At 41.1% G+C, this 24,350-nt stretch overlaps 4 protein-coding genes across 6 annotated transcripts in view; 1 reads left to right on the forward strand and 3 right to left on the reverse strand.

The window, feature by feature from the left end:
• Window positions 1–213: 213 nt before the first annotated feature.
• Window positions 214–2,496, reverse strand: LOC117548589 (parvalbumin beta-like). The gene is made up of 5 exons (XM_034219952.1): window positions 2,373–2,496; window positions 1,719–1,785; window positions 1,365–1,497; window positions 592–701; window positions 214–496 (listed from the first exon to the last, which is right to left on the reverse strand). Exons 2-5 carry the CDS (start codon window positions 1,777–1,779, stop codon window positions 471–473), a joined length of 330 nt encoding a protein of 109 aa, XP_034075843.1. The 5' UTR covers window positions 1,780–1,785; window positions 2,373–2,496; the 3' UTR covers window positions 214–470.
• A 1,399-nt stretch (window positions 2,497–3,895) lies between these two features.
• LOC117548798 (parvalbumin beta-like) lies at window positions 3,896–6,404 on the reverse strand. Its single transcript, XM_034220273.1, has 5 exons — window positions 6,185–6,404; window positions 5,250–5,320; window positions 4,887–5,019; window positions 4,404–4,513; window positions 3,896–4,171 (listed from the first exon to the last, which is right to left on the reverse strand). Exons 2-5 carry the CDS (start codon window positions 5,308–5,310, stop codon window positions 4,146–4,148), a joined length of 330 nt encoding a protein of 109 aa, XP_034076164.1. The 5' UTR covers window positions 5,311–5,320; window positions 6,185–6,404; the 3' UTR covers window positions 3,896–4,145.
• Window positions 6,405–8,056: 1,652 nt separating this feature from the next.
• pvalb5 (parvalbumin 5) lies at window positions 8,057–15,515 on the reverse strand. 3 transcript variants are annotated; one of them, XM_034219627.1, is made up of 6 exons: window positions 15,460–15,515; window positions 11,224–11,409; window positions 10,729–10,801; window positions 9,018–9,150; window positions 8,584–8,693; window positions 8,057–8,336 (listed from the first exon to the last, which is right to left on the reverse strand). In XM_034219627.1, exons 3-6 carry the CDS (start codon window positions 10,787–10,789, stop codon window positions 8,314–8,316), a joined length of 327 nt encoding a protein of 108 aa, XP_034075518.1. In that variant the 5' UTR covers window positions 10,790–10,801; window positions 11,224–11,409; window positions 15,460–15,515; the 3' UTR covers window positions 8,057–8,313. The 3 variants fall into 3 exon arrangements, with proteins under 3 accessions (XP_034075518.1, XP_034075520.1, XP_034075519.1); XM_034219629.1 differs by having other exon boundaries at window positions 10,729–10,795; window positions 15,460–15,507; XM_034219628.1 differs by having other exon boundaries at window positions 10,729–10,805; window positions 15,460–15,507.
• lmtk2 (lemur tyrosine kinase 2) overlaps window positions 12,811–24,350 on the forward strand; it is a 31,761-nt gene continuing 20,221 nt past the window's right edge. Inside the window, exon 1 of the mRNA XM_034219626.1 lies at window positions 12,811–13,326. Within this exon, the coding sequence (XP_034075517.1) occupies window positions 13,224–13,326 (103 nt within the window). The 5' untranslated portion in view covers window positions 12,811–13,223. The remainder of the gene's footprint in view (window positions 13,327–24,350) is intronic.

Raw genomic sequence — 24,350 nt, forward strand, 5'->3', positions numbered from 1 at the left:
TGCATAGGTCACAAAGACTTTGTATAAATACTTTTAAATAAACTTAATAGCTGCCATTCTTTAGTATCTATATTTCATTATTTTGATAAATTAAATAATTCATACAACGTCCATATGGACACATTTCATCCATTTTCTAATGAGAGAGAGAGAACTTGCCCTCAGTATGTAGGTATATTTAAACCAAACATAAAGCATTAAAGCACAATAAGACTGCATCAAAAGAATATTTATTCTCCGGTTTTTTTAATCGTTTGTACCTGGAAAGTGCATCATAGATTTTACAATAAGCAAAATTCATATTTAAGACATGAACACAACCGAGCGACATTCACACTCATCATTTTTGTTTGGACAATGTATTGCATAGGAGGAAAAATCTCTTAAGCAAATGTATAAAAATTATTTATATTCAGATGAAAACGAGGGGAGGTTGACATCAGAGCAGGTGTCGTTGGTCAGTTGCCACTTTATTGCTTAACCATGGCAGCGAACTCTGCAGGGAGACAGGAAAACACAGTTAGGGTCTCTAGTTTTCACCACAGAATGATGTAAGCACTCTGCAGGAGAGAAAGAGATGAGAGTACGTACCGTCTGCGCCAATCATGCCATCACCGTCGGAGTCTCCGGCCTTCAGGAGTTTCTTGGTCTCGGCATTGGTCAGCGCGCGTGCACCTGCCTTGAAGGTCTGCAGGAACAGCCTGAAGACAGCAAACACATCTGGTGGTTAGTTCAAGGACCCCAGCTACCATTGGTTTTAGACCAAGTGCCTTACTTTATGTTGAAAAGTGTTGGGGGACATAGTAGGTCAGAAGATGTTTATAACTGGTCATATATTTGTAGCCAATGTATTGGGGGAGGGGGGGGGTGTCAGTTTGAGATCAGAGTATATCATTTTCAAGTTAGGGAAAAACCAAGGAACAATGTCAAGACAGTTTCTTAAGTCACTGGTCAGTGCATGATTTTTGGTCATTTTTTATAATGAGTAAGCTGGGGGAGCATTATTTTAGTTGAGGTCAATGGACATTTATTGATTCTATGTACATTGTGAAAGTTTTTTCTTATTTAGTTAACATTTCTTGGTGTAAGATGTTTTTCAGATTTTATATGTAGGTTTGAAAAACAAATAGGGACATAATCCCCAATGTCCTCCTCAGCATGCTTAATGTAAATTACACCTATGGCTGACTTAAAAATCCATGTTATTACAATTGCTGTAGGAAGCTTTACATTCCTTCAGTCCCCAACAATACACCCATTATTTACTTGGCTTATAGATATAACTTTTTATTGTTTTATGAAGCTGATATCAGAGCATGCAACAATGGTGTTTGTGCATTAAGTGTGTCTGGTGTGTGTCTTACTTCAGCTCCTCCTCCTCAATGAATCCACTGTTGTCCTGGTCAATGATGAGGAAGGCCTTCTTCAGGTCTTCTGCGGACTTGCCAGCCATGCCACATGTCTTGAAGAACTTCTTGTGGTCGAAGGAGTCAGCAGCTGGAAAACATATTTTAACATCGTTAGCAGCATAAAGGCATGCTGCAATGCTGCAGGCACCAGGACTTTTTCAGGTCGAACTTGCCAGCATCTGAAATGAATGCAAGTCGTTACTCAGACTGCATCCACATACACAAGCTGGACAAAAAGCGACCTCCAAACACAGAGCCAAAGAGGGAGGGCTGTGATTGTTTTTGTGTGAGTGTAACTTGAGGAGTCACCTTTGCACCCTTCCAGGGCTGCAGCGACATCAGCGTCTTTAAGTAGACTTGCGAAGGCCATGTCGATCTGCAGAAATACAAACATATATATTATTATTATTTTTATGTATTTATTTGTATTATTATTTTTGTACTATTATTATCTCAAAATAGGCAAACAATGGCTTTACAATAGTTGACTGTACGCATCACGGTTCACTGTATTACACATTATTTCAACTGTAAATGAATAACATAATAAAGAACGATCAATTTATCATTTAAACTCAACTCTTTGCATTTAATATGATGTTAACTATCCACATTGGAACACAACATAAACATAATGGAATCATTTCAGATTTCACAGGGCAACATTTTCAGTCCCCTTTTGTTCTGAGTGGATTGTATTTCCAAATTCCTTTTGAGAGGCTGAGATCGACACATGTTTCCTACTGTATCTCTCGATGCTGGAAGGTCTTAGCAGTAAAATCCATGTCTCCTTGCAGCTGACGCTTCCGCAAAAATAATGCTCCAAAAACTCAGATGCTGCATTGCAGTGCGAACTCCACAATACAAGTAAAAAAAAAACAATGTTTTCTGAAAAATGTAAACCGAGAAGATGCTGCGGCTCGGTGTTTCCCAGTTTTCTTTTCTCCTTTAATTCAAACTCACCTCTTTGATGTCTTTGCTTTGAAGAGTACAGAAGACAGGACTTGAGTCGACTGCAGTGATCTTGCCGGTGCTGCCCGTGACCTTTTTATAGTTTTACTCCATTGAAATCTGAGGCATAAGATAACTGACACCGTTGAAAAGGGGGTGGCGAAAATCCATCCTGTAGCCAGAGCGCGGTCTATTTTAAGTTTCACAAATGAAGACGCTTAAAAGGTGCGTTTGAAGAAGTCTTTAATGTCCCCCTCAATACTAAGAATAGGACAGTGTACTGCTGAGAAGGACGAATTGAAATTGCTGCTGGCAACAAACAACTGTAAGAGGGTGGACACGGAGCATGCATGCATTGGGGCTGGAGAAACTGATACTCATCGGTTGTTTTCCCTCCTTTCGTGTTGGGTTGGAAGACACTTGCTATTGTATTTAAGAATATAGTGTACTATTTAAAATTCAAATGTATATAGGCTTGTGTCTTTTGTAACGTTGATATTGTACCTAATAGTTGCCCACCTCACAGCCACAATGAGCATTTCATTTGTTATACACGTCATAATGTATTTTCTTAGTGCAGCCATTTGTGTTTTGTCCGAATTGAATAGATAAAGAACAAAGCAGCCAACACGACTTGGCATATAAAGAGAAAAACAGCCACAGTTGACTGCATTAGTTGGAATTGTTCAGACTAGTCAAAGTCCATGTATCACTTTGTGTTATTCTAAGAGTTTAAAAGTGCAAGAAAATGCAGGCAAAATAAAGTTTAAACCCTCCTAAGATAGATATTTTGAGTTGCTCATCTCACCTTGTCTTACTGTACAATGCAGAGAATAGCTTTGACCTGCAGGTGGCAGCGCTGCCCTGTGGGCTGAGGGAGAGCAGACTGCTGTCACTATGCCTCTCTGTTTTGACCACTGAGTTGATAGTAACAAGCTCAGGGTGTCATCTGACAGGGTCAACATATTGCTGAATTACATTTCCCTGAGCATGCATAGCTTCTCCTTGAATCGTAGTTTGACTTAAATATAGCTGATGAACTATTGAATTATGTTATACTGAATATTTACTTTCCTTGATAAATGTTGCACATTCTAAACACTTTACAAATCATGTGTCAAGGAACCCTCAGATAACTATAGATTTGCATCAAGCACCAGATTCAAAGGTCCTGCTGATGCATAGTGTCTGTTAATAGCCCCCCTGTTACCACAGCACATCATGTAATCGGCCACTCAGCAGTTGGTGGAGAAAAAGACCTTGGAACAGAGCAGCTAATTACACTATGTGTGACAGCTATCCATTGCAAACCTCCCCGCATCCAGGAAGTATATGAGCGAAGCCCCAGGGCTATTCCCAATTTTTTGCCAACTTGTAACCTTAGTCCAGTTATACCCCCCTTCTCATTAACCAATTCTCAAAATGAGTGCTGGGCAGGTCAGTTCAATAGCACCTCCCAATAATTCAAAATCCCCAGGCGGGGTTTTTAATACACCACATTTTGACCGATACAAAGATGACTGAGTTGAGACATATCAGTTTACACCAAAAGAGTATTTATTCTTGGTTTTTCACTCTTTTTCAAAAGTGTTGGACCATTTGCACAAGTCATTTTTTCAGAACATTTAACACATCTGAGCAATATGCATTCACAGTAAAACATGTGTTCTATGTTGAGAAATAATCAGCAGGCAAGTCATAAATAAGGTATAAAAAAATATTCTTTCAGCTGATGATTACTGAAATCTTGCAAGAAGTTTGCAGTTGATCTGGGTCAGTGGAAAGTTATGCCTTTACCATGGTAGCAAACTCTGTGAAAGTAGAATGAAACTGGCATTAGTGGTGAAGAAAATTGAATTGGTTTCTTATTTTGTCATGGTGGTATGATCTGGACTAATTGGACCAAAATGTACTGACACTTTAGGTCTTAGCAGGTACTGGAAGTATGTGAATGGATGTTAAATATGAAATGTTCCAAGAGTCCAAGGCCAATAAGCATCAGCATAATTGTGCATGTCTCTAATTACTCAAAATAACTCTTACCATCAACTCCAATCATGCCATCACCATCAGCGTCACCAATGGCAAGGAAGGCCTTGGTCTCCTTCGCGGTGAGGGCTCTGGCGCCAGCAGAGAAGTTCTGCAGGAACAGCCTGACAGGAGGACAAAGCAGCAGAAGTTAAAATGATGAACATCTCACACTATCTTGTTTGATTGGATGTGCATCACTGTGCAGAAAAGGTATTATAGAGCATTCTGTTGTGTTGTGAATGTTAAGGCAACATGTTGGAAGAAGTCTGTCCAATGGGACTGAGATGTACAGTTATAAATGATTAAATAAACGTGGCCCTTAGTTTCCTTTTTTAATATTGTAGCTTGGAAATGGAAAAGGACATTTCCAAGAACCCCCATTTTAAAGCAAAGCTAAAACAGAATGTGGGGAGAACGAGGTAAGCTACCACTTGTTTCTGAATTCCAGCACAGCAATTCTAGATGCATATGTTTGGCAGCAGAGGCATGTCTTACGTCAGCTCTTCCTCCTCAATGAATCCACTCATGTCCTGGTCAATGATGGCGAAGGCTTTCTTCACCTCATCAGAAGACTTGCCAGACAGACCGCATGCATTGAAGAATTTCTTGTGGTCGAAGGAGTCAGGAGCTGGAAAACACATTTTAACATCATTATCAGCGTAAAGGCATGCTGGAGGCACTAGGACTTCAGTTTTGATTTGATAACTATGCCTGGCAGTTTATATGTTTCATTTGCACCACAATTTACAGCACTTTTCTTTGCATGGCAATTCATAAAAAGTGAACGATGAAAATGAGGATGAATTGTGTTTTACCTGTATAATTTACTGTGTACAATATTGATTCAATGAAGCTCACCTTTGCATCCTGCCAGTGCAGCTTTGATGTCAGCCTCCTTGAGCATGCTAGCGACGGCCATTTTTCTTATTCTGAGGGAACAAAGAAGACAATGCCCAGGATGATTAAAATAATCTAAAACCCCATACAAAAGTCAAAATGAATGCATTGCAAATATACCTCTTTAAAGCAATAACAAGTAGGCCTATAGTGTATCTAGGATATTTGTTCTGCTCCTAGGGCCTAAAATACAGAGACTTCAGAGAGGGAGGACTAAGACTCTGTTCCCTAAAGGTTTAGAGTTGATAATATATCAACATTAGCTTAAAACCATGCATCAGTTGTCAGGCTTCCAGGTGAGGCTATTCCTCATCTTGAGAAAGAAAAGTTCATTAACATTGTATTTGAAAACATCTCTATAGGAACATAAACTTGTTTTGGCCACAATGAATAATTACTTCAATTTTAAAAGGCTGCAACATAGCATCAACTGTTTTAGTTGTAGTTTTTAAGTACGGGCTAAAGAGCTACTCTTTGCCTCCGGATGTCAGCTCATGCCTCACTCTGTTTATCCCATCGCTGCTAGAACACTAAATAAAGGATGCTCCCACTCAGAGGCCAATTCTCAGCGAAATGAATCACTGCCAAAGTGCAATCGGGCAAACGCAGTGATGTAAAACGCGTCGATAGCTTTGGGTGTGATTATATGTTTTCATCCGGTTAAAAAAAAGTGAAAGTAAAATAGCGCGATTATCATCCACAGACAGCGATCCATTGAAACCAAATGGCCACATTGGGCCTCCTTTTGCACTGATTGAGTTGTCCTGTGGTCCATGCGGGTTTCCTGTCTATGTTGGTTCCATTTCTCCCTAAAGTTATAGTCCAAAAGGATTTCCTTGTCTCAATCCCTCTCTTCCAAGTGTAAAGTGCCAGCGGTCAGCGCGCTTCCCACTCACCTTTGGGCTGCGTTGGGGGAAGTGAAAGCCAAGGCGGAGTTGAGTGAATGCTACCGGTCTCTTTCCCTCTCTCTTATATATCCTTGAGCAACACCTTTTACAGAGTTTTGAGTCTCAGTATCACTTACCAAGATGCATGGGTTTCAAAAAAATGTGTCTACTAGTCTCGTCCTATTTTTAGTCGAAATAATGAGGATGCTACCATGTGTGCTGAGGCCTATAGCTAGATGTGTGGTAACGTGAGTGAGCCCGCTGCTCCCCGACTTCATGTTGCACTCATGTGATTTCAACGTTCAAGTCCCTTCTGAGAATATTAATGAAATGAATGATTGAAAGTGGATACAGGACCTGGGTTAACCTCTAATTAGGATTGTGAGATAATCTTGAAGCCAATTGGTGCACTGCCACGTGAATAAGCACCAGCGACTCACTGCACTGCTGTTAACTTTTTTTAATGAACTGAGGAAATATTAAATGCACTGCCATTACGTAATTCAACACTCTGAAAAAAAAATCAAAGGTGTTAAGGACTGAATATGCATTGCCATCAAAAGCCCTATTAATATGTATCCCCTTATGATTCATAAATTCTCCTTATTATACTTGATATGATATATGTTGATTCTGATTACTGTGGTATCAGCGAGATGTTCCAATAAATGTACATTTGCTTCGATCCACCATCATTGAGCTTATTGTTACATAATCATTGTATCTTTTATATCTGATACTCATTTCTGAGTGGTGTGTGGCTGTCTGCTAAGTGAATACGTGAATTCACTTAATTCCCCGTCTTCTCAGTTTTATCGGAGGTGATTATAAATGGGTGGAGTCAGGCTCCAGATTATTGCATCCAAAGAGCTGGAGTTGCAAATACCTCCCCTGAGGTGATTGGGAGATAGATATGTATCTGTGACATTAACTAGCTGTCCTTAAAGTATACATGCTGCCGTAGATTTACAAGTGGTTAATCTGAACGACGCATGAAGTGAGTCGAGTTTCAGGCAAACAGCAGCCAAGCCCTTGAGGTCCTGTCCTTAGTAGGCAATGCACCAATCATTCAGACTATGTTCTGTGTGCAACATGATTGCTTGCGTGAACAAGTTAGCAATATGTTGACAACTCATTTTACTGACGTGCTGCCAAGGCACAAAAGGCAGCTCATTTGTTGGCATATAAATAACTTTGTTAATGCAGATACATCATTTCCTTCTTTATGTGTTTTGTCAGCAACTTTCAACTGATTAATGTGTTTTTTTTAATGAAATGTTAACCCTAAACTGTAAATCATTTCAGTTATTCAAACCTCATCCCAGTCATCTTGGTAGTGTAAAAACTAAAAAATGCAATAAATCACTGTAAATGCCATAATTATTGTCTCTATTTTTACCTGAATCCGTCCAGCAGAAGGCAGCAATGATCCTAAGAACATGTGGATATTTCATTTTTTTGGGGAAGGGGGGGGGGGCTAGTTATTTTCAAGAGTCCCAGTGGGAGTTACATGAATATCATTTGCTTTCTATTACATTACCAAGTCAAAATGTCTTCGATGGAAAAAGTCCCATGGGTTTCCCTTATCAGAATTATGCCAGTGGCTCTATTGAAAACCTCCATCAGTGAAGTGTGAGTGGGATAACTGCGTCAATGGCCACTCACCATACTCTAAGGCTATTGAATGGTTTAGTCTAAAATCTATTATGGTTTATCATATGTTAATGTTGTTGGTCATCCCTTTCTTTTCTCAGAAATGTATTCAGCGTGATGCAGATTCTTTATAATCAAGATTCAAATAATTGAAACCCTTCAATACCTTAAGTATTTTATTATATGTACAGCACTTTGGCTCGACCAAAAATCACAGACACAGTGATACCACATGTTAAACACATTTATTAAATCCTTCCAGGGTACCTGATTGAAAACACACATACACACACATCTAATCTACCTCTAACTTTCTGTCCACCACACATCTTTTGCATAATTGTATCATATCAACAGGAAGAGCAGCAGGCAGGTAAAGAACATCCAAGGTTTCTTTGCATCAAACAGAAAATCTGAATTTCCAAGAAGAGAACTGTTATCTTAAAATAGGGAAAGACAGTCGTGGTCAAAGATGTTGATTTCATTTAATTCAGCATTTCACAGAACTCTGTGGAAGAGAAAAACAAATTCAGTCAGATATTTTTGTAACCACAACAATCATACCCAGGCAAAAAGTGAGAGTCATAAAACACATTCACGATGACTAAACAAACAAGTTATTTGGTGTATTCTTTGTAATGTTCTTGTATGTGCTACTTATAGACTGCAAGTTCAGCACTAGGTAATGGACAGCTCCCATGCACATACGGCTTCTTTGTCTGATGTGCTTTCTAAAGAGTTGTACATGCACCCACCTTCCATCCCAATCTTGCCATCACCATCCTTATCGCCTGCACTCATCAGAGTCTTGGTCTCAGACACAGTCAGCTCCCTCGCTCCCGGAGAGAAATTCTGGAGGAACAGTCTGTTGGGTGCACAATAAAACATAAGCCATACTTTCAGACTTATATCATCATAGACTGTACTTCTGCAATTTATTTTCCCCTCTAGGCTTTGCTGAGCCTTTTCAATCCCCCTCCTCTTAACTCATTCACTCACCGGCCCTCCCCCTCAGGTATTACTGAATGCATTCACTGGGAATGCCGCTCCATTCATACAGTGACCTCTGCCTTTGGGCAATCACCAGGGAGTGAAACATAGATGTAGAACACACGCACATACACTGTATCTTAACACTAGCCCTTAAATCACACACCCGCCCACACATATACCGACACATTATCCTTACTTGAGCTCCTCCTCCTCAATGTATCCACTCTTGTCTTGGTCCAGGACTATAAACACTTTTCTTCCCTCAGTCTCGGATGAGCCAGTTAGTCCTACTTGCTCAAAGAACGACTTGAAGTTAAATGTGCCCGGAGCTGCATATGCAAAAGAGACACACATATGTGGGAGTGAGAGGTCAATCACAGAATAGCAAGAAAGCAAGAGTGGTGAGGGACTGAATAGAAATGTCGCATTAACTCATACGGTAGGATGACTTTCATTCTTCAGCCAATGAAATGTACCAATAGACACCCTGTAGCGCATCACTGTCTTATACCATTACAGGCTATGTCATTGTGCCATCGGAGCAGTCAAAGCACACCGGATATGCCCATGGGTCTAATGAAAACCTAAAGGTTAAAAGCCCTTTATTTAACGAGCCGCTCAGAGTGGACATTTTAAGTACCCCTAACCTTAAGGTGATATGTCTACTATCATCACTTTCATAAAAGACCATTTAGTTTCCATCAATTCTTAAAATAGATCATGGAAATACCTCCTTTTATTGATACCTTGATGACCTTTTTACCTGTGCTGGACTATGGTGATTTGTTATATATGAATGCACCTGCCAATTACCTGAGCAAGATAGATGCTGCGTATCACAGTGCACTGAGATTTTTGACAAATTGTAAAGCACTTACGCATCACTGTACCCTGTATACCAAGGCGGTTATGCCATCACTTAGTGTACGGAGGCTCAGTCACTGGTACTTTTTCATTTACAAAGCCATGTTGGATAAACTACCATCTTATATCTGCTCCCTGATCTCTCTGAGAATTGAAAGTACTTATTGCCTGAGATCGCATGCTGTGGTTTTATTAAATGTGCCAAGTGCTAGGACTGTCTTAGGGAAGAAAGCTTTTAGATGTGCAGCTCCACTAACATGGAACAGTCTGCAAAAAGAATGGAAAATTACCAAGCTAGTACCACTACATGTTTTTAAAGCTCGGTTGGATGCTACACATTCAGATGCTGTTGGTACCTGTACATGTGGTTAAATATGTAAATTGTAATCCCTGTACATTTTGCTGTATGATGTCCTTTTATTGTTCTGTTGTTCATGTTTTTATGTCTTCTTGTGGAACCTACTGCTGCAGGTCTCCCTTGAAAAAGAGATCATTGATCTCAATGGGATTTTACCTGGATAAATAAAGGTTTTGAATTGAATTGAATTGAATACATGCAAACTAAATTGCATAAATTTACATTTGACTTTGCCTGGATCATTGCTAACGGGGTGATTCTCTTGATTAAAGGGCACAGGAGCACTGGCATTTGATTTCCTTCTGAGAGGTTGAGCTGTGTGTGCCTTGTCATGCAAACATAATTGTGAGAGATAAATGATTAAGTGCTTTGGGAGGTGGGGGCTGTATAGCTTGTGTGATTGTGTCCTCTCTGTGTAAATGCTAAACGTAAACACTGTGGTATCCGGCTGGTAACTGGTCTCCTGCCACAAGGCTGCCTGGTTACCTGCCCCCACTGTGGAAACCCATCAGCTCTTCCTAGTGGGACTGGGAGTGGGTTTAACATTTCCTGTCTGTATCTCTCTGCATGTGTGTGCATGTATATAAACACTTATTGTAAAGTATATGTGTTCTTGTATTCATCGGATGCACGTTAAGTGTGTGCCTCCCTCCATGTGAGCCTGTGTGTGTGTCGTCTGACTCACCTTGACAAGCCTGGATTGCCGCCTTGATGTCCTCGTTGCTCAGCATCCCTGTAAATGCCATGTTTCTCTGTAGCTGCCTCAGGGGTGCAAACAAACACGCACGATGGAGAAAATGCAAAGTGACAGTAAATGAGACTTGTGCAGGTGTTTACTGTTGTCAGAACACAGTCACATAAAACTTGTGGATGGATTAAGGATAATAATTCCTCTGTTGTTAGTCTTTAATACATCAAGTTTTATTAGTAGGGCTTATTACCAGAAGCTATTACTCAGACATATATTTCTTCACATGATAAGGTATAAATCACAAATGAATTGCCTGATGATCCAAGCTATGTTTCACAAAATGAATAAGAAAGTTGTTGCAACTTGAAGGAGAAAACACAAACAGGGCAAAGCCAACAAATCAATATGCAGAGACACATACGAAACTGTCACTTATCATTACTCAAACATTGTCGTGCACATGAATTTGCAAAAAAGCTTGGTACTCACCGTGCTTCGGGTTAGGTTTTAACGTTCTGATCCTAGGATGCACAGATTTCTGCTTCTCTTGCTTTGTGCGTGTAAGCCTGCAACACTCTCTTGCAGCTTTGTGATCCGGAGTGCAAGAAGCAACCTGACGTATCTGTCTTCAAACCCAGGGAGATTTCCCCCCACGCCACAGAAAGCCTCCTCCTCCTTCATCAGTTAATCAGAGCATATGATTTTTTACTCAAATTGTTGTGCAAACTTGCAGGCATAAAAAGTAGTTAAAAAAATGTATATTGCAATCGGATAACCCTTAATATGTGTATTTTTACTGGTGCAAATGTTTCATTTCTACTTTCTACTAAAACAGCTGTTATTAATTATCATATTCATAATGAAGTAATGATTGTTTCAGTCCATCAGATAACTGTGATAGTTATAAATCAGCTATGTTTATTTATTGTCATTATTAATTCTGTTATTTAAAAATAACTAAATGTAATAAAGACACTGTATAAACTCCAATGCAAGTGTCGATTGAAGGTCTTTCTTTATTTCCCCCCCTTTTTTTTTTTTGTGTTTCAATTCATTGTTCAGCCATTATAACCTTGAAGAACATTATTTTTAAGGAGATTTGGAGTGGGTTGAGAACCACTGCCAGAGGCAACTTTATTATGTTGTATCTATTAGGGCTTCTAAGAGGGAACTTTTGACCCGCTTTATTTTCAATGGGGGCATCCATTGGGGCCTGAGTACACATATGACTGTTAACCAGAGATGGGAAGTAACTAAGTACATTTACTCAAGTACTGCATAAATACAGCTTTGAGATAGCCTACTTGTACTTTACTTGAGTATTTACATTGAATTCACAAGCTACCCTGCAGTATTTAAGGGATTAAAAGCTGCACCTTTACAAGCTTTAATAACACATTAATGCATCAATAATTATAATCAAACAGGTAATATACGGTTTATTATTCTTAAATGGACCAATCTGCATAATGAGTACTTCTATTTTTTGGTACTTTAAGTATATTTTGATGCTAAAATGTGCCCTGTTTTCCCTACTCAACACCTTTCCATAGGAATAAAGACTTCCAGGAAGTGACTTTAGAGAAAGATGGAGTTGTCCAGTTGTGCTTTGCATTGAACATTGATTTACATTTGGAGCTAATAGGAGCTAGAGTTTGATTTCGTTTTTTTGCTGTCGGTGTTTGCTAATGTTAGCCTACCCAGTGAATCTAACTCCCACCAATAGTCGTATGAAATCACTAGAAGTCAATTGGATACAAAAAATCCTCAAGAAATAGCACAGCAGAATCCAAATTCTCTGTCCACCTATTACATTCTGCTTAGCAGCTTATGGTAAACAAAAAATAAACATGTATTATAGACAGGTCCTCTGAACCATTCTTCCGTGCCTCACATGGTTGGCAAGTGACTGGATGTAAAAAGCTTTCTTCAGTTTTGATAAAAAGCACTGGATTAACATGACAGATAATAAAGCTCGAAGCCGATTGGCTCTGTGTGTTATACAGGAAGGTATTCTTTGTTTTGATTGGTTTGATTACGTGTCAGTTATTTTAGGGATTTACGCCCCGTTCCGTGATGTGACGCCGTACAGGAACATGGCGCTTTGGAAGGGAGCTGTTTCATGATAGTCAGAGCGATTGATCCATTTTATTTAGTTATGTTAATTTATATAACAGCCAGGTAAATAAACCAAATATGTTAGGCCGTGAAAGGTGATCGCTCCTTGTGTCTCCATGGACAACGAAACACTAGGTTTGGTAGCGTTGTGTGCTGTCGTCAGCTGAAACTGTTAGCATTGATATGCTATCTAAAGCTAGTTAGCTGGCTAATGTTAAGTAGCTAGCGTTAAATATGCTTGTTTACGTAGCCTACACTGACTTTAAACTGATTATCAATGGTTAAAACACGTTATTTATTATCAGATCAGCCATTTATTGTTTAGGACGACGATTCCGATTAGCTAACATTTCGTTAGCTAAACTAGGAGGATGAAGAGCCGCCATGGATATGTTTTGTTTCTGGCCAGTGGGATTTTCCTGTCGGTGTTTTGGTTGTCTGAAGGTGCCCCTCTTCAGTATCAACACAACTCAGGTGAGACAGCTGACTGTAAGGTGATACACAGCTGAGTGATTGTCTGTTCACTCATCACAATTCCTTTCCATCCAGCTGCTTAGCTAGCAGATGTTTCTGTTAGCTATATGCTGGCTGTGGTTGCTATTCGGCAGCTACAAGCTAACAACACACCAGACTGGTTGCATTTCCTGCTAACAAGTGACATCCAATATGTGGACTCGTACTGACTGACTGTTGTGTGTTTGATGACATATTGACAACATATCAATTTGCTCTGTATATATGCACGAGGGAATCTTATAATAATTAAAAATATGTGCTCGTAACGATTCTGATTAAACCAAACTGTTGAACAGAATCGATAAACCTTTCCTCTACCAGGACACAGACATGATTTATTAACATAATTTTAGGGATTTCTTGTTGAAATGTAACCCAACTTCATTATCCTTCAGGTAGCAGCGGTGTGTCTGAGTTAATATAGTACAGCTTATTGTAACTGCAGGTTCAGAAATGTTAATCTGTCTGTGGGGTTGGTCCAGTCATTGACATTCAACCAAGTTTATGGGACAATACACTGCCCTACCAGCATGGAAACACAGTTTATTGTTATGAAGTTAACCTTGAATAACCTCTTTTAAATGGATTATAGTTTCCTCATTACAGGTTGTGTACCATGTGTGATGATCGTTTAATTATTTTAGGATGAATCAAAGTGTATTCATAAAAGACAACAGTTTATTATACTGTCATATGGCAGTGTGATAAAACACTTTATATGTTGATAAAGAGACGGTTGTTCAGGAGAGAATGAAAGAATCAGCAATTGACAGTATGAAAACAATTCAAATCAAGCTGTTTTTACTTAGGATACTATGTGAGGTGACTATTTTGTTTTCATTTGGTTTCATTCATTTCACTACACACTAAATGTAATGCTCCAGACACAATTAGGTATTCAGTTTCGCTATCAAATTCCAAAACAATCACTTGTTGCATCTCCAATGTAATGGGTGCCATACATTCACTTCAAGACAAGGAAATGGTTTCAGGGTTTTTACTCAGAGGCTCAGTCAACCTGCTTCCTTATGAGAATGAATGCAGACGTGAGCATGTTGTGAGGGTCGGTAATGTGTAACTGTAATACATTCCAGTCTTATCAACACCAGTCAATGATTAGCAACAGTGTTGTTTGACTAGAATACTGCAGCTTACTGGAAAGTTATGTTATGCGCATGCCTTTTATGCTTTTATTGCACAGCAACCTGCTCTTTGCCCTGCATGCATTTAGATATGGTACAGTCATTCAATATTTTAAAGTTTTACTTGAGGCTATGAATTTAGGTAAGATCACACTAAAATAATAATAATAGTAATCACTATAGCTGGAAAGTCACATACAAAGTCTTCAAGTGATGTGGGCTTTGTTTACACACATCACACACGGGTAAACATAGGTAGGTCAATGTTTTATCTGTAGTAACAGCCCGGTGATGTCAGGTGGCCTGTTAGTCAAGTTGGACATTTGCCCTAAACTTCCACCACGTTGCTGAGTGAATGAGTGTTTTCTAAACCAGGCTAGAGAGGATGCGGCTTTAACAACAATTTAAACAAAGTCATTTTCATATTTGGGTACTCGCAAAAAAAAGTGTTTACCATCAAACTAGTTGTTCTATGATACGCAGGTTCAATTTCACATAGTTGAATTGTACAGTCATTTATTTTTGAAGTATTTTAACGCATTACTCTTTTGCCTGCTTGCCATTTGCGTTTTAACGTTAAATTGAATCATGTCTAACGGAAAACATTGGATGTTGTATTTTCTGCACTGATCTAGTATCTTTAAAAAAAAAGGGATTACTCTATATGGTGAACAAATAGACTACTCATGAACTCTTTCCCATACCTAATGTCTAACCAGTGACGTGCGGTGAGGTTCATGGCTGGTGAGGCACTGACTCTTTCAGAGTCAGATTTACAAATATTATATTTTGACCTTAATCGAAATATTCGGTTATTTTCAAAAGCTTTTTTGGTCTGATGCTTCGATTCATTTTAAACAGACCGTTCAACAAAAGGATACCCAACATCTAAATATTGGATTGTTCTTTCTTAGTAAGATTCCATTTTCATTACCAATGGTGGTCTTACCGTGACTTGAAGATGAAGTCCATGCTATCCTTCTGGACAACAATCTCTATTACTTTTTTGTAAAAGTCCTCCTTATCTTCCTCTAGTTTCAAAAGTCTAGTTTGTTGTTCGCGTCTATACCGTCTCTGCGTAGAATAACAGTAGCAACAAGAACCTGTGGCCTCACTTGCGCCCCCTTCAGTGCGGCAGAGGTTATGGCTGCCTCTCCTGGTGCTTTTTTCATTGCCGTTGTACGGCGAGCCTAAATATCATATACGTGAAATAAGTTATTTAGAGACTATGGATGGCGAGGATAAATGTAATAAAGGGATCTACAAACATTACATTGGTGACCTACGGTGAGATGGTGCAGGCATGCGCTTAGGGCTCACTTTCCAGCCAGTTTCTGTGGGGTGACGCATTCTCAGGTGAGGCAGATCTCATTTGTGCCTCACCTCACCACACAGTAACTGGCTTGAGCGCGCTCACAAAATAAGTGCCCGCGCTAAATTAGTGCCCGCGCTCCAGCCAGTTACTGTGGGTTTACGTGAGGCAGAGCTCGTCCCTGCCTCACTTCTCATCGCTCCCATGTAGTTGAAGCGGAGCTCGGCTGATTTTGACTATAACAAGCGATTGGAATCATACATAAATCACATTTACAACACAGATCAGTGGAGACATTTTATTATTATTACTATTTAGTTTTTCTCTAGTTGTTTTTCCGTTACATTGGAGTATGAGTATGTCAGGTGAGGCTCTGCCTCCCCTGACTGCACGTCGCTGTGTCTAACAGTCTTTTAAAGTGTTGTTTTTTCATTAACAGAAACATGTTGCTAATTTGTCGTTGAAAATCACAGAAGGCAATGATGCAAATATTTGTCCTTGTAAGGGGCCGCAGCCATCGGTATTTGCTCTTCAATTGAACTATGAGTTTAAAGGTCCCCTATTATACTGTTTGGCTAATGGTTGCACAAGCAAGAAAATCAGCTCATTTTCATGGACAAAAAGGGAGCGAATCATATTTCCTGAAACTTTCAGAATCTCTTTCCACAGAGGGGACACATGTTTATATAAAAGACTTGAAAAAGTGGATTTTGCACAATAGGTGACCTTTAAGTGCTTCCCGTTATAGCCACTACATACATCTTAGCAGAATTCCAACATAACTGCAGGGCTATCCATCCCCCTTCTTGAACAACACTGGTGGGTGAAATCTGCAAAAATGGGTCAGCTCCTCCTCTGCGTGAATCCCTGCCTACTGAAATATTCAGTGGAATTGAAATAAGACCTGGCAGCTCCCTGCCGTATTTGTCCCAAAAACCAGTTGGGTCATTTTGTGGAGCCTGCCAAGTCATAATATGAACCCATGACTCAGATAAGGCCTAACCGAGTATAACTGATCACATGTAGAGCTGCCGTGATCCAGCTCCTGGTCTTTCTGTCTGACTGCAGCTCCAGCCTCTGAGTCCTGCAGCTCGGCTCAAACAGACGGGGGCTGCTTGTACAAAAAAAAGCTGCCTGCAATTACAGCCAAGCGTTTTTCACAGGATTGTTGTGAAGTTAAGCTTTAATAAAGCCAATTGGAATTCCCTCTGAACGCCTGCTCCTGCCAACGACAGATTCTCATTTTGTAAGCTATAATTGAAGACGGAGGAAATGTTTCGTGAAAAATAGGCAAATTAGATATTTTGGATCAGACTGGAACAGGGCTATTATATTTTGGTTTAGCTCACTCTTGGATTCATGATGTTGGAAATCCTTGCTAGTATACAATTATGAAACCAATGCATTTTATATTAAGTCGGTCCTATTGACCGGTTTAAACCACATGTTATCAGGCTTTTAGTTTTGGAAAATAACGTAAGCTTGAATTGGGAATTTTTTTTAAAACCCTCTTGGCCATGTGGCATAGTGCAAGACCCCTGTTAGTGGTTTCCCTCTCAGTGTGGGGGATGTGGTGGTACCCACCTTGATGGTGTGGGGAGTTGGCTGTTGCGTGGCATGGCAACAGTTCAGCAATGCATGCAGTAGATATTGTTTCTGCCTGGCACTCTAACTGAGATTTTGATGAGTACACTAGAAAGCATTTCCATCACTTAGGGAAAGCCCATCCAGTAGCGTGTGTAGGGCACTACAATGTTTTCCCCCTTTGTTCGCCTATGCTGACATTGCTTCTTCCCTTCAGACAATGTTGATTCCTCTAGATTTCTCCCTGCATGTATTTTCCTCCTCTATTGCTATGGGTGTGTCAGTTTCTGTTGTGTGAAATACTGTGTAGTCTGTGGTTTAGAATGATGCATGTTAAGCAGACTCAGTCTATTAGGTTGGGCTGCATCAGCTCTCAGTTCTCCTCCTCTGCCTTCCACTTACACTATGCCAAGTGGCCAACTGCAACGCAATGGGATTGAGTATAACCTTCAGCAGCCCATTTAATACTTAAAAAGGCCTGCTCTAGATCATAATAACAAGGTGGCAAACAGTTGTAAGCACACATCTCCATTAAGAGCTACATCTACGTGAGAATGTGTCCTGACGATGGACCCATTTCATCTTTCATTCCACTTCTCATTAATATTTCACCGCAGACACTGTCTCCCTATTGCCATTTTTAGCAAAGAGGCAGTAATCCTTTGGAGGCATCCATTATTTAGAAATGTGTGTTTGAGGTATTTAAACCATGACGTTAAAGTTTTTCATTTTCTTAAAAGTTACCTTTGGTGTCTTTGAAAGATTAAGAGAGATTGAGCAATCGTGTCTATTTTTGTAGTTAATAGCTCGGTGTACTGTGGTAGACATGGCATGAATCTTAATTATGGATGACAATTTGGATCATATCTAATGTTCCCCAGGGAGATAAAGTGATTGCTTCTTGTCTCATCTGCCCTCTGATGGGCCGTGCTGTCATCAGACCTGTTCGGCCTGTTTATAGACTACAGCTCTACTAGATCTTAAGGGAACGGGACTCCATGTCATAGTATTGCTTTGGTTCTGCACAAGACCTGGTATCAATGTAAAAGGGGTTGTTGATATTACCACTTTGTCCCCCTTAACCATGATGTTTGACCGTGTCCATGTAGATAGATCGAAAAACATTCTTTACTTGAAAACAAATTGCTCCAATTATTTTCTTTTTAAATGTATTTCTGAACTGTACTCTGCTAAAATACCAACGATGGAAGTAAGAAAAATGGCTAATTGTGCAATCTGTTGGTACACGAAGGATGGAAATTAGAGTCTGAAAAACAGCCATGTTAACGCCGTTGTTAGCAATACCAGTTGATAATGACGCTGTACCGTACACTAAAGCATTATGTCCACAGATCAAAGTTTGACATTACAGTATGTACGACTGATCCAATGACCAAAATAAAACAAAACAGCTTCCAAACAATTTTTTGCTCGCAACCATCATGCTATTGATGCTAGGAGCAGCCATCTTTGATTTTGAGGTTGAGGTTGGTGGGGTTTCCTGACTACCCGAGTCGGATAACCATCTTCAGGAGGCAAACTCTGGATTCATGACTTCCCAGCACAAATGGAACGCCCCCACTTGTTTGCCACATGCATGCATTACAACTATCATTTTATAAGGAGTGTTATCCCAAGTTCTCTGCTCATGTTCTACTCACCATGTTCGTAATTCGCAGTTTAGATGCAGTGTTTCCCACAGATCTGAAATATACTTGGGCGGGTGGTGGCAGCGGGTGGGGGGGGGGGTGCGCAAACATATTTTTTTTCATTTTGTATAATCATTTTGCGTAAAGATGGCACTCAAGGGAACACTAGTGGTGGTGTTCCTGGCGGGATTTGAACTCACAGCCTTCCGATCTTCAGCCCACCTCACTATCCATTAGATCAATCACTACCCTCTCAAATGGAAATATGTGTTTACATAAATGGTGACCACACTGTTTGAGACCCACTGAGAACTTAAACTAAGTTAACTATCTAAACACTCAGAGAGTCCTTTACCTCACCTGAGCTGAGGTTATCCCGAGCTTGAATGACACACAGAGACCAATCAAGGGCTTTGATTTATGATCTCTATGACAGTGGCCATGTTGGCAGGCCACATCATGTAGACAGCCAGTCACCCTGTGTGAGGCAGGCCACTTAACGAGGCGAGATCAGAGCAAGGGAGCGAGGGATCATTGTCCACAAGTTAATCGATCGCAGATGGCGTCGTGGTCACGGACGAATAAAAAAAAAAAAAATACAAAAAAAACGTATTAAAAAAAAAAAAAAATGGGTCGCGAAATATACTTGGGCGGCCGTTAATATACCTGGGCGGCCCGCCCAAGTATAGTCTATGTGTGGGAAACCCTGAGATGGTCTCACATTTGTTGACTCTCAGCATTCGTTTAAAATAGATTTATCCAAAAGGGTAGGTCTTGACAACAGCAGCCTAATTCCAGAGCTGCTGCACTAAGAGCATTGTTCAGTTCACCATTTAAGGCCTCCAACAACCTACATTTAAATACAGATTAATGATGACACGCGTATCGTAGGATAAGCTATATCCAGAGAGATTTGGATATGACAGAAAATGAGTTTGTTTTTTAACATTGCAGGAGCAGAGTTTGTTCAAGCAAATGCATGCCATCATTTGAAGAAGCTTTGTTTGCACCTTCAATACTATATATCTGGAAAAGCAGTATTCAAAAAGGTTATAGACATTTTGGTCTTAGTTTGGCCAGGCTGACTATTACAATGATTTTCAAGTCTGTTGTTTTTCTCCTTTATGTGCCGGTGAGAAACCAACTAGAAGTAGGTTTGTAGTCTGGATGTATAGTAGCACTTGCCTTCGTCTGTCAGGAATTATTCGTTCAGCAGAAGGAGTCTCAGTGGGTGTTAATTCTCCCTCTAGCAGACGGGATGTACCTGACAAGCTACGACCAGTGGGAGGCAGAATAAACACAGGCCCAAATTCACTATTCTTTCAGTAAACACTCACACACACATTACCCCAGATATGGTGTAATGACTTATTGAATTTAAATAAATGTTAACATTGCATATGTAAAATTACAAATATGTAATAAAACATGGCGCACTGCCGCACTCCCAGACGACATCTAAAACAATTTCTTGCTGACACAGGAAAGAGGAAAATGATTGACTTGAATGTGTTCTGATTGTTCCTCGCATACATCACTAACTACAACAAAAGTAGCAGGGGCATTTTGGACAAAGAAAGACGAGTGGTGGAAGAACATGGTGACAGGCTCACACTCACTGCCATACTCGAACGTCAACATGCTAATCTTTGTGGGCTTCCAATCCACGAATACAATTTTTAGACCAGCCAATTAACAAGTAGGCCTGCAAGCAACTGACGTTTATTTTCATTATCAATTAATCTGCCATATTTTCTACATGAATCTATTCATTGTTTCTTGTGTCTGTGTATTCTATCTACAAAGTGTCAGTTAGGAGGAACATTTCCATTCTAGTTTCTTCATGTCTATGGTTTTCACTTTAAATATCTTGTGTTGTCAGTCCAATTAAAACGTTATTCAGTTGAATATGAGAAAAATAGGGAAAAACAGAAAATGTTCCTTTTTTGGGAAAGATATCAAAGTATTTTCTGCTGTGTGAACATATTAAAAGTGTATTTAAGGATTAATTGATTATTTTTCTGTTGGTCGTCCACTAACTGAGAAGTTGGGTAATTGTTGCATTTTTATTAACAACACTTATCAATTATCTTATCTTTTAGTTATTATAATATACCTGAAATCCGCTTGACTTCCAGTCCAGTTAAAATTTGGTTTTTCCGCCCACTTCAGCCCACCTTTTATTTCCTGTTATTACATTACATTGCATTTAGCTGACGCTTTTATCCAAAGCGACTTACAATAAGTACATTCGACCAGGAAGACACAACCTTGAAGAAAACAGAATCATATAAGTACATCAGGTTTCATAGAGCCAAACATTTCAAGTGCTACTCAACTGGCTTTAGGTAAGCCAGTCCTTTATTAGTATAAAAGTGCTTCGTTAATAGTTCTAACGCTCGAAGTGGAGTCGAAAGAGATGAGTTTTCAGTTTGCGCCGGAAGATGTGCAAGCTATCTGCCGTCCTGATGTCAATGGGGAGCTCATTCCACCATCTTGGAGCCAGGACAGCAAACCCACGTGTTTTCGCCGATGGGATCTTGGGTCCCCCTCGCAGTGAGGGCGCAACGAGTCGTTTGGCTGATGCAGAGCGTAGTGCACGCGCTGGGGTGTACGGTTTAACCATGTCCTGGATGTAGGAAGGGCCAGATCCATTCGCAGCATGGTAAGCAAGTACCAGTGTCTTGAAGTGGATTCTAGCAGTTACCGGAAGCCAGTGAAGGGAGCGGAGGAGCGGAGTGGTGTGGGAGAATTTAGGAAGGTTGAAGACCAGACGAGCCGCTGCATTCTGGATGAGCTGCAGAGGTCGGATGGCACATGCAGGTAGACCAGCCAGGAGGGAGTTGCAGTAGTCTAGGCGTGAGATGACGAGAGCCTGGACCAGAACCTGAGTCGCTTTCTGAGTCAGCTGGGGACGTATCTTCCTGATGTTGTAAAGCGTGTATCTGCAGCAACGGGTTGTAGCAGCGATGTTTGCAGTGAAGGACAGGTTGTTATCTAGGGTCACACCCAGATTCCTTGCAGTCTGAGTCGGGGAAACAACTGAGGTGCCGATGTTGATTGTTAGGTCAAGAGTGGGACAATCTTTTCCCGGGAGGAAGAGCAGCTCAGTCTTGTCAAGGTTGAGCTTGAGGTGGTGAGCAGACATCCACTGAGAGATGTCAGCTAGACAAGCAGAGATGCGTGCGACGACCTGGGTCTCTGAGCGGGGAAAGGACAGAATTAATTGGGTGTCGTCAGCGTTGCAGTGGTAAGAAAAACCATGCGGGCTAATGACTGATCCGAGCGAGTTTGTGTACAGGGAGAAGAGGAGGGGACCAAGAACAGAGCCCTGAGGGACCCCCGTAGTTAATTGACAAGGGTCGGACTCAGACCCTCTCCAAGTCACCCTGTAGGTACGGTCTTTCAGGTATGAGGTGAGGAGGGAAAGTGCAGAGCCTGAAACTCCAAGTTTTTGGAGAGTGCGAAGGAGGATCTGATGATTCACCGTGTCGAATGCAGCAGACAGGTCCAATAGGATGATGACAGAGGAGAGGGATGCAGTGTGCAGTTCCTCCGTGACAGCAATGAGAGCAGTTTCTGTGGAGTGACCTGCCTTGAAACCAGACTGGTGCGGATCCAGAAGGTTGTTCTGATTGAGATAACAGGAGAGTTGTTTAAAGACAGCGCGTTCAAGTGATTTAGACAGGAACGGGAGGAGAGAGACAGGCCTGTAGTTTATAACATCAGACGGGTTGAGAGTGGGTTTCTTTAGGAGAGGGTTTACTCTTGCCTCCTTGAGACTGTTTGGAAAGTGACCAGAAGTTAGAGAAGTGTTGATGAAATGGGTGAGAAACGGTAGAATATCAGGAGCGATAGTCTGAAGGAGGTTTGAAGGGATAGGGTCCAGAGGACAGGTGGTAGGGGCGGGCAGAGGTAATGAGGGTAAGAACCTCACTTGGAGAGAGAGGGGAAAAGGAGGTAAGTGTGTTGGTGGAAGGAGGGTCTGGTGACCCAGCGGTGAGTAAAGGTGAGTCAGAAAAAGAAGAGCGAATATCATCAACCTTTTTTTCAAAGTGGGTAACAAAGTCGCTTGACAGAAGTGAGGAGGGGGGAGGGGCTTTTGGAGGGTCCAAGAGGGTGGAGAAGATGGAAAATAGTTTTTTAGGATTGGAATAGGAAGATTGGATCTTATCTTGAAAGAAAGTGCTTTTTGCCTGAGAGATCGAAGCAGAGAAAGAGGAGAGGAGAGCTTGATAGGTTAGGAGGTCGTCACGGTGTTTGGATTTCTACCATTTCCGCTCTGCTGCCCTAAGGACGGTTCTATTAGCACGCAGTGCATCATTTAGCCAGGGAGCAGGAGGGGACAGACGAGCCTGCCGAGATGTGAGAGGACAGAGCGAGTCCAGAGTGGATGAGAGAGTAGAGAGGAGAGTTTCTGCAGCAGAGTTTGGAGGCAGGAGTTGGAACGAGTCAGAGGAAGGGAGGGCTGAGAGCACCGACGAGGCAAAGGTAGAGGGGGAGAGGGAGCGAAGGTTACGGCGTACAAGTGTAGGATGGGAAGAGATTAGTTTGTTATGTTTGGAAAGGGATAGAGAGAATGAAATGAAGAAGTGATCGGATGTGTGGAGCGGGTTTACAGAGAGGTTAGAAGTAGCGCAGTTCCTTGAGAATATGAGATCAAGGACATTGCCAGCTTTATGAGTTGGTGGGGACGGAGACAGTGAGAAAGCAAAGGCGGTTAACAGAGATGTTAGTTCGTCTATCTTCCCCGTCTGGAGGTTGAAGTCTCCGAGAAGTACAGCGGGAGGACCAGTTTCAGGGATGAGTGAGAGGAGATTATCTAATTCCTCCAAGAAGTCCCCCAAGGCGCCTGGTGGACGGTAGAGAACAACAATGGTTAACTGTATAGGATGGGTTACTGTGACGGCATGGAACTCAAAGGTGGAAGGAGTGAAGTTAGGTAGCTTGAAGAGGGAAAAGCTCCATTTGGGAGAGAGCAGGAGACCAGTGCCACCTCCTCTGCCAGTGGGTCTGGGTGTATGGGAGAAGGAATATGCAGTGGAGAGAGCTGCTGGGGTGGATGTGTTGGATGGAGTAATCCAGGTCTCAGTGAGAGCAAGGAAATCCAGAGACTGCAGGGAGGCGTAGCCAGAGATGAAGTCAGCCTTAGGAACAGCTGACTGGCAATTCCACAGGCCACCTGAAACTAGATGTTGGATCTCAGTGGAGCACGTGGGATAGACGAGAGCAGGCCGGTTATATCGATTACGAGATACACGGGGCCAGTGATAATTGCGAGACAAATGAACAGGA

The sequence above is a fragment of the Gymnodraco acuticeps genome, unplaced genomic scaffold, assembly GCF_902827175.1.
Source record: "Gymnodraco acuticeps unplaced genomic scaffold, fGymAcu1.1, whole genome shotgun sequence".
NCBI classification, from domain to species: domain Eukaryota; kingdom Metazoa; phylum Chordata; class Actinopteri; order Perciformes; family Bathydraconidae; genus Gymnodraco; species Gymnodraco acuticeps.

Excerpts from the sequence above, each read along its gene's own strand:
- LOC117548589 (XM_034219952.1), bottom strand. The coding sequence starts at position 1,779 with ATGGCCTTCGCAAGTCTACTTAAAGACGCTGATGTCGCTGCAGCCCTG. Across the intron at positions 1,498-1,718 it reads AGCCCTGGAAGGGTGCAAAG|CTGCTGACTCCTTCGACCAC; the intron begins GTGACTCCTCAA and ends TATGTTTTCCAG. Across the intron at positions 497-591 it reads TGGCATGATTGGCGCAGACG|AGTTCGCTGCCATGGTTAAG; the intron begins GTACGTACTCTC and ends GTCTCCCTGCAG.
- LOC117548798 (XM_034220273.1), bottom strand. The coding sequence starts at position 5,310 with ATGGCCGTCGCTAGCATGCTCAAGGAGGCTGACATCAAAGCTGCACTG. Across the intron at positions 5,020-5,249 it reads TGCACTGGCAGGATGCAAAG|CTCCTGACTCCTTCGACCAC; the intron begins GTGAGCTTCATT and ends TGTGTTTTCCAG. Across the intron at positions 4,514-4,886 it reads ATTGAGGAGGAAGAGCTGAC|GCTGTTCCTGCAGAACTTCT; the intron begins GTAAGACATGCC and ends TCCTCCTGTCAG.
- pvalb5 (XM_034219627.1), bottom strand. The coding sequence starts at position 10,789 with ATGGCATTTACAGGGATGCTGAGCAACGAGGACATCAAGGCGGCAATC. Across the intron at positions 9,151-10,728 it reads GGCAATCCAGGCTTGTCAAG|CTCCGGGCACATTTAACTTC; the intron begins GTGAGTCAGACG and ends TTGCATATGCAG. Across the intron at positions 8,337-8,583 it reads TGGCAAGATTGGGATGGAAG|AGTTCTGTGAAATGCTGAAT; the intron begins GTGGGTGCATGT and ends TCTCTTCCACAG.